Genomic DNA, 20,169 nt, shown 5'->3' on the forward strand with positions numbered 1-20,169 from the left:
AAATACCTCTTTCTAACTCTAACTCTACCAAAGGAACTCAGCACAGTGTTTCCACTACCATTATACTTTATAGGTATTAGGGAAATGTATTTCAATTTAAATCAACTCCATAACACTATCCCTGCATTGCACTGGCCACATCAACTGGTTGCCCTTCGTTTAAAGTTGTTGATGAGAAGTTGTACAGAGTAGTTGAGGAGGGCAACCAGTTGGTGTTGCCAGTGCAATGCAGGGCCAGTGTTATGGGCTTATGGCTGATCATCTAGGTAGAGAGAATAGTTTTATTGGCCCCAGATAACACAGGATGTTGCAGATATTTGCCAGTCATGTCCAGTTTAGGCTACAACTCTTCTCAGGGTTTTACAGAGAGGGCCTTTGTGTCCGCTGACAGTATATGAGGAGCCATTTTCACACATTGCCATGGATATTGTGGGGACTTTAGTAACAAGCAGCTCAATGAACAAGTACATGTTAGTCATATGTGATTATTTCACACTTTACCTTGAAGCTTTTTCTCTGAGAAACATCAAAGCTAAGCAGGTAGTGAAGGCTCTAGGTCATTTCATCACACGTGTAGGCCTACCTAGAGAAATAATTACATATCAGGGCAGCAATTTTGTGGCTACTTTGCTATACAAGGTTTTAGGCATAAAGTCCATACGCAGTACTCCTTATCATCCAGAAACAGATGGGTTAGTGGTACGCTTTAACCAGACCCTTAAGGGGATGCTCCAGAGATTTGTCAATGAGTCTGGGAAGGACTGGGACACGTGGCTCCCCTAGCTGCTGTTTGTGTACCACATGCATCCTCAGGATTCTCCACATTTGAACTCTTGTATGACAGAAATGTACAGACCCTCTGTTTCTCATGTTCTGCAGGTGAGGGACAGGCTCTCCCACAACACTATGCTGGGGAAAGAGAACATGACTGAGGCTCAGAAGGCTCAAAAGTGCTGGTATGACCACCACAGCAGAGGGAGTACAGAGGGAGTACATACGTGGCCAGAAGGTGCTACTGCTGCTGCCCTCCTCAGAGCACAAACTGTTGGCCAAGTGGCAGGGGCCGGTTGAAGTGGTCAGCGGGGAAGATCTTTCATGTGAACCTTCTAAAGAAAAGGAAGGAGAGGAAGAGAAGACAATGGCTTTGGTAAGGAAAGTGGAGGACGTGGAGGCTGCTGAAGGGTGTTTTCCTTGTGAGGAACACCAGGAGACTAAGCCAGACATCAACCATCTGTCAGGGGAAAAGAAGGAGGGGCTCACTGTGAATGGAACCAAGTATGTTGTTACCAGGGAAGATGTCCTGTACTTGGGCTTCCGCATTGGCCCAGAGGAAATGTGCCCTCAAGTGGCCAAGTAGCAGCTATGCAAAACAGTTCTACTCCTGGCACACAGGCTGCTGTGAAGTCCTTCCTGGGGCTCATTGGCTAGTACCACCATTTTGTTCCAGACTTCTCAGATGTGACTTGAATGTGCAGGCCAAAACCAAGGAGCAGAAACCATTCCTGCAGACCACAGCCTGTGAAGAGGCATTTCAGAGACTCAAACGGGTGGTATGTAGCCATCCAGTTCTGGTCAGTCCAGACATCTCGAAGCCTTTTGTGGTGCAGAATAGACTGATACATACAAAGTGGGACTACGAGCTGTGCTAGCTCAAGGAGAGTCAGGACATAGTGTCTGAATATTTATCTTGTCACCCAGGCTCTGAAATGGCTGATGGGGTGGGAAACGTGAAGGGAGGCCTTCACGGGGTGCCTGAGTGGATGCATGAATGTTTATGTGTTTATCCCTTTATTATACTGGCCAGTGTCATAATCCATACTTCCTGAACTTAGTTATATGCATACTTTCATCATTACACCTTGATCCATTGTTCTTAAGTAGTGTGTGATGTTATTTTGTTGTACTATCATTTTGTTTTCTTTGTTCCCTCTCTCTCCTCCCTCTATCTCTGATCACAGGTGGCAGAGGGGAAGGGCATTTGAGGTGGTGCATTTGGGGTGGGGCCTGGGTTCTGGGAGAACATGTGAGAGGATGTCTCAGTGAGAATCCATTTTGCATTGCCACCCGTACCATGATCTGTTTCTTATTTTCAGCCTAAGGGCCAAGTAACAAGCCATATTAAATTTCCCTTTACTTTTCACGTGATACATGGTCTTGAGTTTCATTCAATATTCAGTCAGTGGCCTGTCTGTGACAGATACAGTATGAAGAAGTGAACTCCAACCACTGCTGTCACTGTCACCCACTCGTGATTACTGATAGTGCTTCTGAACTTCCCTTCAGTTTCCATTCAAGTTCATATATGGGAGTAATGAAAACAGTTGAGAGCATGTTGGAATGGCTTTTGTATAATTTGGGAGATTCATATAGGTGCCCCCTGTATTGTTTTTCATTACAGTAGGAGCTATCTTTTCAGTTTCTCTCCTTCAAACTAGTAGGTAATCATACTTTTTTGTCTGAGAGACCTACCCTTCACACCGGAGGTAGACATGATCAACAATTCACCCCAGCTGTGTTTTATGGTCTTGTTATAGACTGTAACGGTTTTCTTCCTCTTCTGACGAGGAGTATGAAGGATCGGATCAATGCGCAGTGTGGTAAGTGTTCATGTTATTTATTGGAACAGAAACACTAAACAACATAACAAAGAGAGTGAAACGAAAATGAAACAGTCCTGTAAGGTGCAGCAACACAAAACAGAAAACAACTACCCACAACCCATAGTGGGAACCAGGCTGCCTAAGTATGGTTCTCAATCAGAGACAACGATTGACAGCTGCCTCTGATTGGGAACCATACCAGGCCAAAACCAGAAATACAAAACATAGAACAAAAACATAGAATTCCCACCCCAACTCACGCCCTAACCAAACTAAAATAGAGACATAAAAAAGGAACTAAGGTCAGGATGTGACAGTACCCACCCCCCAAAGGTGTGGACTCTGGCCGCAAAACCTAAACCCATAGGGGAGGGTCTGGCACGGGACGAGGACCCCACTCCACCATGGCCCACTTAAGTGGCGCCATTGGAGCGGCGACCCTCGCCGCCGACCCCGGACTGGGGGCCCTTACGGCGGGCCCCAAATAGGCGGGAGACTCTGGCAGCGCCGGACAGGCGGGAACTCTGGCAGCGCCGGACAGGCGGGAGACTCTGGCAGCTCCGGAGTGAAGGGCGGCTCTGGCAGCTCCTGACTGACAGGCGGCTCTGGCAGCTCCTGACTGACGGGCGGCTCTGGCATCTCCTGACTGATGGGCGGCTCTGGCAGCTCCGGACAGGAGAGAGACTCTGGAGGGAGAAGACGGAGAGACAGCCTGGTGCGTGGGGCTGCCACAGGACCCACCAGGCTGGGGAGACCTACAGGAGGCCTGGTGCGTGGAGGAGGCACCGGATGGACCGGGCTGTGGGGGAGCACTGGAGCTCTGGCACAACTCCTCCAGGCTGGATGACCACTTTAACCCGGACCCTCCAGAGTGCAGGCACAGGTTGAACCGGGCTGTGGGTGATCTGGTGCATACCACTCGCACCTCTCCCTTAGGCTCAATGCCCACATTCGCCCGGCATGGGCAGAGCGCAGGCATAGGGCTCACTGCACCCTCCCAGTGCCCCGGAGACACAGCACGCAGAGCCGGCGCAGGATACCCTGGGCCCGAAACGGTGTCCTGGAGACCAAACACGCTGAGCCGGCACAATACGCCCTGGCTGGATGCCCACTCTCGCATGGCACTTGCGGGGGGCTGGCCTATATCGCACCGGGCTATGAGCGCGTACTGGCAACACCGTGCGCTTGACCGCATAACTCGGTGCCTGACCAGTACTATGCTTCTTCCGGTAAGCACGGGGAGTTGGCACAGGTCTATCGCCTGACTCCGCCAATCTCCCGTGTGCCACCCCCCGGGGGCTGCCTCTCGTGCCTGTTGTGCTGCCTTACCTCATATCGCCGCCGCTCAGCTTTCGCTGCCTCCAGTTCTTTCTTGGGGCGGCAATATTCCCCAGCCAGTGCCCAGGGTCCCTTGCCGTCCAATATCTCCTCCCAAGTCCAGGAGTCCAGAACCCTCTGCTCCTTGTTACCACGCTGCTTGGTCCTTTGGTGGTGGGTAGTTCTGTAACGGTTTTCTTCCGTTACAGGTCAGGACGTGACATAGACAGTGATTTTGTGTTCCAGAATGCAATACAAAACACCCTGCTCCTGTCTTATCCTGTGTTTTTTCACTGATGACATCAACCTAAACACCTCAGAAACATCCATCAGACACAGACTGTGCATTAGCAGACAATGTTATCTTTACAGCGCAAGACATCCAGTTCCGTGTTTACATCCATAGCTTATGTACAATGCACAACTCCATGCTCAAACGGCAAACATAGCAGACAAAAAATGTATTATCTTCAAATAGTAAAATTTATTTTGGCATGCATGCCCCCAGCTAGTTCAATATTCGGGCAGGATTCAATCCAAGTGCAATGCACTATCAACAAGGCAATTTCCCTGACATTCTTAGAGATTGCATTCATGGTAAATGCTGGGGATTTTGGTGTCACGCCCTGATCTGTTTCACCTGTTCTTGTGATTGTCTCCACCTCCTCATGTCGCTTATTTTCCCAAGTGTATTTATCCCAGTGTTTCCTGTCTCTCTGTGCCAGTTTGACTTGTATGTTTTCAAGTCAACCAGCGGGTTTTTCCATGCTTCTGTTTTCTATTATCTTTTTCTCATCTTCCTGGTTTTGACCCTTGCCTGTTTTTTTTCCAGACTCCGTACCAACCTGCCAGACCCTTCTGCCTGCCCTGACATCGAGCCTGACACCACACTCCGAGTGCCTTCACCTTCTCCTTGTAGGCTGTCTCGTCGTTGTTGGTAATCAAGCCCACTACTGTTGTGCCATCTGCAAACTTGATTGAGTTGGAGGCGTGGATGGCCACGTAGTCGTGTGTGTACCGGGAGTACAGGAGGAGGCTGAGCACGCACCCTTGTGTGGCCGCAGTGTTGTGGGTCAGCGAAGTGGAGATGTTGTTTCCAACCTTCACCAATTGGGGGCGGTCCTTCAGAAAGTTCAGAACCCAATTCCACAGGGTGGGGTTGAGACCCAGTCCTCCAGCTTGATAATGAGCTTGGAGTGTTCTATGGTATTGAATGCTGAGCTGTAGTCAATGAACAGCATTCTTACATGGGTATTCCTCTTGGGACAGGGCAGTGTGCAGTGTGCTGGCAATTGCATCATCTGTGGACCTGTAAGGGTGGTATGCAAACTGAAGTGGGTCTAGGGTGGCCAGTAAGGTGGAGGTGATATGATCCTTGACTAGTCTCAAAGCACTTCATGATGACAGAAGTGAGTGCTATGGGGCGGTAGTTATTTAGGTCACTTATCTTTGCCTTCTTGGGTACAGGAAAAATGATGGCCATCTTGAAGCATGTGGGGACAGCAGATTGGGATACAGAGTGATTGAATATGTCCGTAAACACACCAGCAAGCTGGTCTGCGCATGCTCTGAGTACGCGGCTAGGAATGTCGTCTGGGACAGCAGCGTTGCGAGAGTTAACACGTTTAAATGTTTTACTCACGTCGGCCACGGAGAAGGAGATGGGGGGCGCAGTCCTTGTTAATGGGCCGCGACGGTTGCACTGTATTATCCTCAAAGCGGGCAAAGAAGGTGTTTAGTTTGTCTGGAAGCATAGCGACGGTGTCCATGACGTGGCTAGTTTTCTTTTTGTAGTCTGTGATTTCCTGTAGACCCTGCCACATACGTCTAGTGTCTGAGCCATTGAATTGCGACTCCACTTTGTCCCTGCACTGGCATTTTGCTTGTTTTATTGCCTTTCAGGGGGAATAACGACACTGTTTATATTCAGCCATATTCCCAGACCTCTTTCCATGGATAAATGTGGTGGTTCGCGCTTTCAGTTTTACGCGAGAGAGGTGTTTATCTCTGTCAGCGCGATGCATGGAGAAGCCCGGTGGCAAAAAATCCAGAGAGAGCCATGTTTCCGTGAAACAGAGAATGTTACAATCTCTGATGTCTCTCTGGAAGGCAACCCTTGCTCGAATTTCATCTACCTTGTTGTCAAGGTAGATGATGTTTTGGGTCGGCTTCTGGGATTAGATCCATTGTCCTCGGTAATGGTCCAAGCAGAGGATCCGCTTCGGGAAAGTCATATTCCTGCTCGTACTGTTGTTAAGTTGACGTCGCTCTTATATCCAATAGTTCTTCCCGGCTGTATGTAATAAGACTCCAGATTTTTGGGGATAACAATGTAAGAAATAGTACATAAAAAAACAAAATACTACATAGTTTCCTAAGAACTTGAAGTGAGGCGACCATCTCTGTCGGCGCTATCACAAATTTGTGACCTTGTTGCCGATAAGTGGACAAATTTTATTACTTCTTCCACTAATTCTTCATTTATGTTAAATAGGTGTCTATTATGCATTTCCCAAATGAGTTTGGTCTACATTGTGCTGACTTTGAGACAAATGAAGGGATGTGTTGAAATGGAGGTGAAACGTACGTATAAGAGGAGCTTCCTGCAGTGTGCTAAAAATAATTGTAGTACATATTCTGATTTTCTGTCATGCGTGCAATGATGTCAGAGGGACAAAACCGTGTTTTTTCTTTCTTGTATTATCCCAAAAGGAAGTGGCAAATTAAAAATTACAGCTTTTATGGAAATTACATTAAATTAAATTTGACGGCTCATTTTATTGACTTTGTGTCTTTGTGGTTCCCATTGAACAAGTCTTGGCTAAATAACTGTTGAAATTGTTAAACACTGGCTTGATATGTTACAATCTTATAATTGGATCAAACATGTCACAATTCACAGAGCACACATTTGATTTTGTGTCTTTAAAATCATACCCATTAAATATTAAAACAACCAACTAGTTTACCCTGCATCCTTTGGACCCCCACTTGGGATTTCACATGAACTTGCTTATCGCCTTTTTATATTCGATTCTATTTAAGGAAATTAATACATTTATATATATGCATAATGATGTGAATTTGTGAATAGTGTGTGTTCCATAATATGACACAGTCCATTTTCCTAATCAGGGCCACCGTTTAGTAATGATCTAAACAATGTAATCAGCTTGATTTTTCCAAAGTACCCTGACTGAAATATAATTTGCTGTTATCTATTCTGAAAACCTAATTAGAAGAGAATAAAGAGTGTTGGAAATGAGAAGAAGTGAGACCATTTAAAATCCCAGGTGAAGACTGCTGATGTGGTACTTGAAATGAATTAAACATTTTCTCATGGAAAAACAATCTGAATGATGTGGATGATCATAATGGGATTGTATTTGCTACTCTCAAGCTCAAAGGATTTACGGAATGAAAATTCAACACATTTCAGTGGGTAATGCACTGTATTTCGTAATGTTTATGCATGGGGTTCTCATATAATAAAGTTTATATTTATATAGTCAATTACACAATCCTTTCTATCGGTTGAAAATGCCCATCTTTATTTCTGGGCATTATCATGGGAATGAAGTTCAATAACAATACTTTATTTACTATCCTAAGAGTTAAGATGGGTTTAAATTGCATAGACGCAGGAACAACAGTCCAAGCTCTGACACCTCTGAGTTTTTCTCACACATCCGACACACTTCCTGATCACAGGCCACACCAAGTTTACCCCCGAATGGTGCTTCGGCCTCATCAAGCAGCGCTTCAGACCAGAGTGAACACTTTGTCTGAGATTGCTGGTGTTGTGAAGGACACCACTGTGACATGGGTCAACATCCCATAGCTGGTTGGACTGGAGGATGGTACGGTGATGGTGGAAAGCTATGGCTGGCAACAACACCTGACTCCGTACTTCAGGCCGCTGCCACAGATCAAGCAGTACCAGCACTTCAGGTGAAAATCATTTTCATTGTATTGCATGAGGTTATTCTTATTATCTAAATTTGGGAGGTGAATTGATGTTGTGTAGGGTTGTAATGTCTTCTGATTTTTTGTTGTTGTTATTCCCTGTTTTACAGCTTCAATGCTCTGGAGCCTGGTGTTGTTGTCGCCAAGGAGCAGTCGGACTGTGGGGACCAGGTTTCATTTGCTGAGCAACACTGACATCCTTCCTCCCATAGATTGTCTACCTGTACAAGCACCACCTGGACTGGACACAGCTAGACAAACGTATCTTTTTGAGAAGATCTGGGAGTTTTGTGTGACGAAGAGGCTGTGGGCAACACATGCCCTGCACCAAAGTCAAGGGCAGGACAGAAACAGGCTCTCCGAATATAGATTCCCTTGTTCATGCGTGGTTTTGACGGACCAGTCATCAGCCCTATCTGCAGTCCCTCTATTCACATGACTCTCTCTTAATTAACACACACGCCATACGTTGCTGCTAAAAAAAAGCCACTTTACCCCTGATTCTATGAATATAACTACCTCATCTATCACTGATATTTTTATTGATATTGTTCTTGTACATAGTGTATATTATTTTATTTTGATACTATCTATTTCTGATATTGCTACTATGCAAGTAGCCATTTGGCTGTTCTGTTTACACCTTTTGTAGAGACCCATCCACTTAGTAAGACTTAGCAAAATATTGCTATATAAACTTAATATTGATATGTGTGGTTGTAACATGATTTTGTGACATATCACAACAATATCATGTGACCGTATCAAGTGTCCATCACAGAAATATATTATTATTTTAACAGGCAAGTCAGTTAAGAACAAATTCTTATTTTCAATGATGGCCTAGGAACAGTGGGTTAACTGCCTGTTCAGGGGCAGAACAACAGATTTGTACCTTGTCAGCACAGGGGTTTGAACTTGCAACCTTCCAGTTACTAGTCCAACACTCTAATCACTAGGCTACCCTGCCACCCCAATATGGTGTATCCACATAAATATATGGAGCATGCATCTGTTTATGTACTGTACATGTGCACCTCACTCAGGTTTCAACTCAGTTTGCATGGCCTGAACTTATGTATGGAATACTATGTGATAAGTGTGTGTGTAACAGTATATAAAGTATGCTAATGTACTGGTGTGAAGACATTTGGTCAGTGGTTAAAAGTACTTATGTAAAAATACTTTAAAGTACTACCTAACTACTGTATTTTTGGGGGGCTATCTGTACATTACTTTAGTGCTTATATTTTTGCCAACTTTTACTTTTACTTTACTACATTCGAAATAAAATCATGTCCTTTTTACTCCATACATTTTCCCTGACACCCAAAAGTACTTGTTACATTTTGACAGGAAAATTGTCCAATTCACACACTTATCAAGAGAACATCCCTACTGCATCTGATCTGGCAGACTCACTAAACACAAATGCTCCGTTTCTAAATTATGTCTGAGTGTTGGAGTGTGCCCCTGGCTATCCGTCAATAAAAAAAAAATAAGAGAAAAAAATAGTGCCGTCTGGTTTAATATAAGGAATTTGAAATCATTCATGCTTTAGTCAAGTATGACAATTTAGTACACTGGATGTGGTTGGGGGCTATAGCATTTCTTTCACATGACCCATCAATCTAGACAAGTCTGTCTGGGTAAGCGTTATCTAATATTTATAAAATATTTTTATCTGGACACTTTCTGTTAACCTGAAAATGTTCCTTATTGTAGGCTGCTACCACTTTTAGCCTTAATTTTTACTACACTACTCACTGCTTAGCACATGACCTCACATGTGAATCCTTAAAGAGATGCGTGAGGCTAAAGCTTAAGAGGGTCTTTACAACGCTTATTGGGTGTAGACAAAGCAGAGTTCTCCAGTAGGTACCAGAACTTTCAAAGGCCCTTTTCTCAAAAGTGAGTTTGAGAAAGTGTATCAACTTTCAAAGCAGAATTACTTTCCCATTGTTCCTCAAAAATTATGTGTATGATATACCATTTTGTAGCTCTGAGTCTCTACTTTTAGCCAATGTAAAAAAAAAAAAAGTATTTAAAATGTTGTTACAAAAGACAGAATCCAGGTGGTGAGTCACAAATGTAAGCAAAGTTTGAAATTATTTTATTTAGTTAAATATGATATCTGTTTGGGCTTCTTGCGGTCAATTTGCAGTTGACAGATGATTTGTAATTATGTTCCGGCCCCTGACCATCCGCTCAACAAGAAACTGGCCCATGGATGAATCTAGTTGATGATCCTTGGTGTAATATTTAACTTTGTGCTGTAAGAGTTGCATTATTTTTCTGTATGAACAATTCTGTAATCACAAGCGTTTTGACAAAATTCCAGATTTGTCTTAAAACAGAGGATGCTTTTAATGTTGCCACAGTGAACATTGTATGGTGTGTGCTTTTAAATATACATTATATCAAATTACTCACATTTTCATTACAATATTTAAAATATGCATAATACCTATTTATTTATATTTATTTATATGCCATTTAGCAGACGCTTTTATCCAAAGCGACTTACAGTCATTTGACATTTTTGTTAATCAGCAAACCGTTGTTTTTTAAAAATATACTTAAATTCAGAATTTTTGTGTCATGATTGTTTTTTTATAAGTACTCAAATATACCATTATCTATCATTCACTGTAATAATTATTAATCTGCACACCTTCCCTCACCATAATGCAGCAAAAAAAGGTTTTGGTTGAGATGCTCTGCATCAAACACTTTAGATCTCACATGAATGACCAATACGTTTTCCCCATCCAATCCACTTATCATGTCAAAGCTGTCAAAGCATTTGACATTGTGACTTGGTATCACATTTGGTATCAACAGGTGTGTTACAGCCAACAAGCCAATGTGTCATGTATGCTTTATGTATAATGGTCCCATGTGGCTCAGTGGTAAAGCATGGTGCTTGTAACACCAGGGTTGTGGGTTTGATTGCCATGGAGGACTAGTATGGAAATGTGTGCACTCACTACTGTAAGTTGCTCTGGATAAGAGCATCTACTAAAATGTAAAGTGCACAATTTGAGACAGAGTTTTGTAAGAATGAACAATACAGAGTACGGCTGTCCCCATAGGAGAACGGTTTTTGGTTCCAGGTAGAACCCTCTGTGGAATGGGTTCTACATGGAACACAAAAGGGTTCTACATGGAGCACAAAAGGGTTCTACCGGGAACCAATAAGGGTTCTCTTATGGGGACAGCCGAAGAAAGCTTTTAGGTTCTCGATAGCCTAGAACAGTGTCTGATGTCAGTCTCTCCTCTTCCCTTCCTTACAGAAGAGCTAGCCTGGAAACAAAATGATGCCCAGAAAGCAGCGGCTGTTTTCAGTTATTGCCAGGCTTTTTATTACCAGACAGGGGACATCCACCGGCTTTAGAGGGGCTATAATTTGATACTTTGAAATCAAATATTTCATGCCCCGTGTACACTGTTCACCAGTCCCTCTCTCGTTTTAGTCCCTCTATTGTTTCTGACATGCTGTTCTACAGTGTATACCTAAGGGAAATTAAATAGGAGTCAGCTTTTGTGTTTGGATTAAGAAAATATTCAGATCCATCATTAGGGAAATAAATGCATGGTTATGACCAGGGCTATGTATGGCTCTGGTTATGACTATTTATAAGAGGTATATTTATTCACAATTTACACCATGATGACAGTTTACATGAAGAATACATTCACACACAGAGTGTAACTCAGACTAGAGGAAGATGATGAATTAGGCCTAGATAGATTTTTCTAAGGTTGGACATTTTGGATTGGATTGATTGTCACTTGTCAGTGTGATTAGCTTCGTTGAGTTGAATGATAATGAAGGTTGTTACGCTTGCTCTTCCATTAATATGACAAGGTCTGCTTCAGACCGTATCCCAGAGTACCAACTCTGTCAGATTTTAACAGAATAGAAGAGGTGGGCTCTATTGATAACCTCTTATTTCATTAGGATGCCAATACCTGTGTGACAGAGAGAAGATAGACTCTGTGGAGTTGAGAGCTGTGTGGTAGGTGATATGAGTGATCAATTCAGTTGACTATCAAGCTGTTGTAGTGGCTCAAAGAACATTTTCTCAGTCTTTATGAATTAAGTGTTTATCCTGAAGATCTGTGAAAAGGGTAATAATCCCTTTTGGTTCCTCAAAGAATGTGTCAGATGACAGGCTTCAGTTTGTTTGTCTGTCCATTGATGTCTGGAGGCTGGAAGTAACCATCCAGGATTTGGCTCACATCAACCTATTCTGTTCTTTGTTGGATTTCGTTAATGGTAAACCTCAAGCCATTCAGTATAGCCACCTGGCTTGTTATAAAGCTGAAGGATGGGGATAAAGAAATGTAACCAGTTCCAAATTCGATGGATGCTATGGATGGATTGACTGACAGTCCATTACGTCAATTTGATCGTTACAAAGTTTTAAAGCTGAAGGAACCACCTTGTTTGAGGAACATCGCTCAACCAATCTGAGAAAATGTAGGTAACAGTTCCGTAATTATTTCTAGGTTGAAAATAACCTTGTTATTTTCAACCTAGCATTGTCTTGCTCTAAGCCTCCTCTATTTCATTACTATGGCAACACAGTCCATCTCAAAACTGCACACTTAGACACTGCAGAAAACATAAGCACTTGGGGAAAAAAACACATTGAATGAGCAACACAGGCCCCTCTCTCTCATTTTAATTGGATAGTCTATTTTCAGATAAGCAAAGTGAAAATAAAGGACTTTCATGGCATTCAATACATGTATGTGATGTTTATATAATTGTGCTAAGGTTGTACAACCTGTGTGACTACAGTAATTGATCATGTAACTGTGCTCTAAACCAGGGGTGCAACTTTCACTGGGGATGGGAGACGGGGGACATTGCATTTTTGTCGCCCCCAGTTTTATCATTGGAATATGATACAAAACGAGGCAATGGTGTGTTTTAGGACCATGCGGACACCCCGAGCGGTCGGATAGGCTGTTTGGAGTGTTTATTTATTTAGGACCACACGGACACCACAGAGCAGGCTCACAGGCTGTGTGAAGGCAAAGCTGCTGGAAGGCTAGCTGGACCAGCATGGGAGAGTTGAGCATAGTTCAGTGTGTTTGTGTTGCACTCTTTCACTGAGTTGGAAAAGGAAGCAGAACAAAAACTGGCTACTCTTTAGTTGACTGATGTAGCTGGCAAGGTAACTTCTGTTTAACTTAATAGAAAAAAAACTAAAATAATGTTTCTTCGCAGTGCTGAGCTAGTATTGTAACTGACATGTAACGTTAGCTAATGTTTCATCCCCTATCGACTGAGGTGAATAAGCTATGCTAGTGAGTAGCTACCACAGCCAGGTTAGCTCTAGCCTCTAGTTATCTGTCGGATGGCGATATGAGGTGGCTAATATTACTATCTAACAGTAGTTGTTTGTATGGAAATGTTTTGTAACCTTTGTTCTGTCACGTTTCAGAAGTAAATGAAATTGGCAAGCTTTTGCCAGTTGATGTACCATTGGAGAGCGAGCTGGCTAAAAGTTGGCTTTCATTTTTGCCTCAATTAAACCATCGGCCAAACAATTCAAGATTTATATTTTATCCGTGCAATGTGAGTTGTATTAGTCAGCTTAGTGTTATTGAGCTGTCAGCTTACCTAGCAAATTCTCTACATTTCACTTTATTTAACTAGGCAAGTCAGTTAAGAACAAATTCTTATTTACAATGATGGCCTAGGAACAGTGCCTTGTTCAGTTAACCCACTGGCAGAACAACAGATTTTTACCTTGTCAGCTTGAGGATTCGATCCACCTTTTGATTTCTGTCCCAACGCTCTAAACACTAGACTACCTGCCACCCCACTTGCAGTGATAAACAGCTTCCCTGTCATGGTGCATAGTAGAGGTCTGTGGGACCGATTTCTTCATTCCCACCTGCCACCGCAAGAACTGGTGCCAAACCCAAACGCAGTCCCGCAATGTTATTTTAGGCATATGTGACGCAGCTCACTTGCCAGCCATGGTCTTAGCAATTTTGTGCCCTATAGGCAATATCAAATGTGAAAAAATAACTTAATAGGTTAAAATACCAGAGATTCTCACATTGCCCTTACATTGTATTACGGGGCTATATCAGTCAACACTTGAACTCTCACGCCCAACTAGGAGAGGTAGGCTACTGAAGTTGAAGTTGTAAATTCTGAGTGTGTGAAAAATGCAGAAAAACATGTGTTTTTAATACAATAGGTAGGCTAACGCAGAAAGAGGACCCTTTCAAAATAACGTGTGAGACAACAAAAATATTTTCATCCCAAAGTCATCTCTCTGACCGCCCACTCCCACCTGCAGCATGAAAAATGCAGATCGCGCCACAATGATCTCTGTCGGACCCGCAGGCATCCTACAGGAATTCAGCCCTCTAGTGCAGTCAGTACACAACACTATGCTCACTGTTTCTTAGCAGGATCAGATGGTGACAGGGGTCCCAGTAGGGTCAGACAGCAAGGGAAGACCAGTCTACATAGTTAATTTTGAAGTGTATTCAGTGAATGATACAAAGTTCCATCTTGAATTGATGGGTAGACCTATAGTATCTACAGGAAAGTAGCTTAAAGCTATAGTCTGGGATCTGGGAGTAATGGTCATTTAAATTATTGAACCATTGATTATATTATTTGATCAAATAATGTATAAACGTACACCAAGGTAATTCTTTGTCATGCCTCATTTTAGGTGAGCGGGGTAACAGGGGTCTCAGCAGAGTCAGGCAGCCAGGGAAGACCAGTCTGTGACAGAGGTGAGGTGAATTTTTGCAGAGACAACACTTTTTCTCTCTATCCAGCAAACACTGGACAATGCTATTTTATTAAGGCAGTCTGACAAACGTCCAAAGTTGATTTCTAAATGTTATCAAGAGTTGATAGAGGCTTTTCTCAATTAAAAATGGTAAAACAAAAATGTGAGGAAGACCTGGGAGGTGCTATTGATGATGTGTTATTAAATTGTATTATTCTGCTGGATGTTTAAAGCACAAAAGGGGACATATTTGCATATGTTGTGCTCATGTGAAGGTTGGCTGAATTCTGGCAGAGTATGTTCTTTTATCTCAGCATATCTACAGATTCTTCCTTCTCCCTGTTTTTTTTCCTTGGAAATGTTGATACTGGAGACTGTTATCAGAAGAAACTGTGTAACCTAGCATTTCTAGTGGCTAATAAATGCTTTGCCATTAATTGGAAGGTTGGTTATCCTCCCACAATGTATGGAAGAAATGTCAAGTTATGTACAGAATCACTAGATTTGTTTTAAGATTAAGGGTATACTGTGCAACTTTCATAAGGTCTGGAGGCCTTATATGGAATACTGAATGACAAAGGGAGTCTGTATTGAAAACATGCCCACGGTAGGAGAGATTTAGGCAATCTCTATCTGCTGGGCTGCTCAGCCTTGGCCCTGGGGGTCTGCTGTACTGTTGTCACTCTGGCCTTGGCCTAACACACCTAAAAGCAATAATTAATGTTTCACTAAGATCCTAAAGCTGAGTGGGGTGTGTTGGGTTGAGGTGCGACAGGGCCATGGACCCCTAGGGGCAGGACAGGGTGACCCAGCTATTTTGTGTGCAAGTAAAAAAAGCTCTACAGTACTATTATGCCTATGATATGAATTACAGTATTTGGAGGGTGTACAGTTTCTGTGTGTTAATGTGTAGGTGTGTGTGTGTTTTCATTCAACTTTTATTTTCCAAACCTTTCCACTGAGACATAAAAAAAGGAAGTGGTTTTAGGGAGAGAGTTGAGTTATTGACTAGACTGTTGAGGATCAGGCGTGTAGGCGGCTCGGGTTGGCTGGGTGGTCTGGCTGAAATTTAATATAGAGAATGTCTTAGAGACAATCAAAAGTTGTCTTTGTATTTTATTTGTAAGAGTTGTTCATTTATTAGGCTATTGGTTAAAGGTGCAACACAATATTGGTTATTGAATTATCATGGATCAAGTTCAGTCTTATCAATCACTTAAACATATTTAATAATCTCTTACCTAGCTTAATGACTGTGGGCATTTTTGCTTCCTTTTGTTGTTCTAAATACAGACGGCTAGAAGGGCCGTCATATTAGTTATATTAGATTGTGTAGAAATGCAGGAAATCTGCTTTAGATGCCCACAAAAATGTGATGACCCCCAGACCCCCTGCCCAGTTATGTCCCGCTCTGCAAATAGCACTGCTGGGTGATTTAAAACGTCATAGTCAATCGATCAATAATATAATTATACTCTTAGCAAACATGTTTATTTTTTATTTACAATATGTAGAATCTATGAGAATAGAAAGTTTCAGAACTTTTGTGAAACATCACAGCACAGTTAAAAAAATATATGGGAAATATAAATCAAAACTGGAAGGGTTCAGAGATAGATTGGAGGGGTTGAGTGGAGCTGAAGGATGTGACTAAAAACAAACCAAATATAAATATTGTAAAATATACTGTGTCCGTAAAATGTATATAGTATGTCTAAGCTGGAAGTAGAAGCACAAGTGTTGTTGTCCATTAGTTTACTGCAATTTAGGGGAGGGATGGTAGGGTTAGGGGAAAATAATAAAGGAAAACATATATTTTAAAATATACAGGTATATGGATGATTGGAAATGATGCAGACAATTACATTGATGGAAGCTGCAATCTATCTGCAATATTAAAGCTGATCTACCCCCCTCCATCCCCATAAAACAAATATATAATAGAATCACACTGGCCTTCTGAAAGGTAAACCTTATGTTACTGTGATAACTATTGAAGAAACAGTTCCCTCTGACAGATGAGTTATCCTCATAAATATCAACGTTGGAGCTTTTTGCATCAATATTCATTACATATAGATGGCTATGGCAGCATACCATTTTCGCATTAGGTTCCCACAGTTTACAGTAGATTAGCGCCCAATTGACCTTCCTCTATTGGTTTGTAACAGTTAGGTATCAGAGACTTTACGGACAGTGGACAATTAGATGGACCAGAAAAGGGAGAACTTTGCACTTCATGAAATATGAATTAGGATTAAATACAGACCAGCGCAAATCAATACTACTTATGGATACTCCCTGTTCAATGAAATAATATATTGGTTCACATTCACAAGGACGTTTTAAAAATCGTTTTTGTAATATCTAGACTTGTATGTGATTAGATATTATATTACATTCTATATTAAACTGTATCATTTTTACACCATTACAATATGTATGATTGTTATGCAATACACGCAATTTGATTGATTTCAATCAATGTTCAATTGAACAAATTAATGCGTGCATCGAAACAATAATGATCACGTTAGTACAGATAAATGGTGGTCATGAATTACATACGAATAGATGAACTCTATGGGGCTGGCTTTGTTTCCCACCAGACATTATTCTATGTTACACGTACAGGACGTTCCGATACCTTTCCGTTTCCTCGGCGAATGACTCCGACCTGAAATAATTAACGTCGTCGTACACATTTGAACAGAGGTCTTGGTTCTGAGTAAGAAACCTTATAGCAGATTCTAATCAAACTGAATACAGAAGCTAAAGATATTTGGTTATTTTCGAAAACGATTGCTAACTTGGAATAATGCTTAGCTAACATTAGCTAGCTTCACTCGCCGGAGCTTAAACGATAGGCCTCAGTTTAATTTAAAATAATACTTTAAAACTTGTTAAAGTTAACTACTTGTTACTCACTAATCGGTGTGATTAAAAAGTCGCCCGTGTTTAAACGGCACAACGTGAAATCATGAGGCAATGTGATCCTATCGGTTCTAGGCCTAGCTTGCTAGCACTACTAGCAGCTAGTAAACAACCAGGATTTCTAGGGGTATGTTACTAGGCTGGACATTACATTTTTAACAACGCTTTTTTTCTGATAAACGATTTCATTGCATCCGCCGTGGAGCCCAGTTTTATAATATGACCATATTTCCCATCTGTTTGCCGTCGTTTTGAAGTAATCACGAAAAAGCAGGCCTTATTTTATGGCATTTTCATCCTCTATTAGTTACATTGAGCACCAACTCTCCTTCCGAACGTTCTATTCCCAGTTTAGTGTTCTACTCCACAATGCCTGATTCGCTATTGTTGACAATGCGACCGCTCACGTTGTTTATAGTTAAAATGTTAACAACAAAATGACTCGATGAACTCGGCATGTCTGTCTAATTCTCCAACTATCTCACAATGTGTATATTTGGATTGTTTAAATCAGACGCCATTTTAATCTCGAGAATCTCTTTTATAATTATGTAAATAATTTTCCCTACTTTCGAGTTTTTCTCCCCTGTTTCGTCCAACGAATATATTGTAGTGGTAAAATAAAAAGGGATACATTTGTGCCATTTAGGCGACATGAAATTCTAAGCATCAATCCAGTCAAAACAGGAATGGTAACGAACGTTCACAGAGCATCTGCTATGGGCTCGCGCTGGTGTTCCATGTTAGCCAACGTTCTTTTGCCGTTTTTCAGCCTTGGGTAAATTTAGTCTCGTTCTATTGTCCAGCCTAGTGTTAATGCAAAAGCAATCTCAATGACTTAACAAGCCAACTAACTTTCCCAAATGTTCAAAAATAACGTATATATTTTTGGAATATATAACGTTAACTAATCTTGAAATGGGCATCCTCATTGACTAAACAACCAAAAACGCATAAGTTGATATTTCGTAATGTACCAGAAAATTCATAGTTAACGTTAGTTATTTCTAGTTGTTCAGCCTCATTAATCCTGCTTTGGTCTGTAAACTTATTGCCAGGTTTGCCGGCTTCGTGACCTAGCTAATAGCAATAGCTTGGTGATTAGGTTTGCCTCTTCCATTGGAATATTCGTAACTATCTTGCCTGGTTGTTGGTTGTCATTATTATGTCATTGGAAATTTCAGACAATATCCACAGGAAAGTTATTACATCGACTTCAAAACGTGTGTCTGTGCGTGGCTCTGACGGTTTGTTGATCACATGTGCATTTAGCACATGGGGATGTGTGAAACCCATAAAGTGTCCCCAGTTGCGTCGTCCGATAATTTTTCGCGTACGATTCAGGAGGGCGGTCACTTATGCTAGCATGGCAGAGGTCCTGGGTCCGAGCTTGACGTGAACCAACTCAGGAGGAAGCGGTACTCTACTCTAACCCACAATGTAGGCGACATGCATGTAATGTATGCGTACCAGTAGAGCTCATGCAGGGGTTTACATGTTTGTTTTTTCTTCTTGCATGTCAGGTGATATAAATCACAATGGCAGTAAAAGTTTAGCAATACTTTCCTGTGAATATTTTGTTACATTTCCAAAGACATAATGCCAGATGGACAACCGGCGGAGTATGTTCAAATGACAGTTTATTCAACATTCTGGCTATACAATGCACATTACACATATTTCCCGAACTAATCAGCAAGCTATTGCTAAAAGGTCAGGACACCAGCAATTTCCAGGTAACATTGGCCAACTAATAGCTACATGCACTGACATTATTTTCCTTCCTTGTGTAGACATTTGCCTGAAGATGACAGACCGCTACAACATTCACAGCCAGTTGGAGCATCTTCAATCTAAATACATTGGAACAGGCCATGCGGACACCAGCAAGTGGGAATGGTTGGTGAACCAACATCGGGACTCGTACTGTTCATATATGGGTCATTTTGACCTGCTGAATTACTTCTCTGTTGCTGAGAACGAGAGCAAAGCCCGCGTGCGCTTCAATCTCATGGAGAAGATGCTGCAGCCCTGTGGCCCACCTTCAGACAAACCTGACGATGCTTAGTCTAAGGAGTTCAACTGGCAGGAATTAGAAAATGTAGTTTTACTGTTTGGCTATCCATCATGTTGATTAGAAGTCATGTTTGAGATGCATGAAATGGAAGCAATGTTGACAAAACAATGCATCAGTTTTCCTTTTTCCCCCACCCATTTTATACTTGCCTTAAGAATTTGCATTGAAAATAAACATTGAAAAGAACTGGTTGTGGTCACGTGTTATTTGTCTTCAAAGAATTGTCCACTTGCCCGACCGCCATCTTGTCGTTACAAATGCCAGTAAGCATTGAGAATGATCATTGTAAAATGTTCTGTATATTGCACCCTTATAAGAGCTTGTTGTCAATCACTTCAACAGTTATCTAAACATTTACTCAATGATTTTGATTAAATTAATTCCCAGAACTGGATAGTAATGAGTGCAGACCTGGGTGGAATACATCAATACTTCAGGTGCGCATTATTTATCTTGCCTGGCATGAGGAGTTTGGGATTATTTGAGTTTATTTGCAATT

General features: G+C 41.8%; 1 protein-coding gene across 2 annotated transcripts; it reads left to right on the forward strand.

Moving 5' to 3' along the window:
- The first annotated feature begins 17,219 nt into the window (after nucleotides 1-17,219).
- Nucleotides 17,220-19,856, forward strand: sf3b5 (splicing factor 3b, subunit 5). Of its 2 annotated transcripts, none has more exons than XM_035801164.2 (2): nucleotides 17,220-17,387; nucleotides 19,387-19,856. In XM_035801164.2, exon 2 carries the CDS (start codon nucleotides 19,401-19,403, stop codon nucleotides 19,659-19,661), a length of 261 nt encoding a protein of 86 aa, XP_035657057.1. In that variant the 5' UTR covers nucleotides 17,220-17,387; nucleotides 19,387-19,400; the 3' UTR covers nucleotides 19,662-19,856. The 2 variants fall into 2 exon arrangements, with proteins under 2 accessions (XP_035657057.1, XP_035657058.1); XM_035801165.2 differs by lacking the exon at nucleotides 17,220-17,387 and adding an exon at nucleotides 17,464-19,033.
- Nucleotides 19,857-20,169: the final 313 nt, after the last annotated feature.

The sequence above is a fragment of the Oncorhynchus keta genome, chromosome 24, assembly GCF_023373465.1.
Source record: "Oncorhynchus keta strain PuntledgeMale-10-30-2019 chromosome 24, Oket_V2, whole genome shotgun sequence".
Taxonomy (NCBI): Eukaryota; Metazoa; Chordata; class Actinopteri; order Salmoniformes; family Salmonidae; genus Oncorhynchus; species Oncorhynchus keta.

Bases quoted from the DNA above. Each gene is read 5' to 3' on its own strand.
- sf3b5 (XM_035801164.2), top strand. From the start codon at position 19,401: ATGACAGACCGCTACAACATTCACAGCCAGTTGGAGCATCTTCAATCT.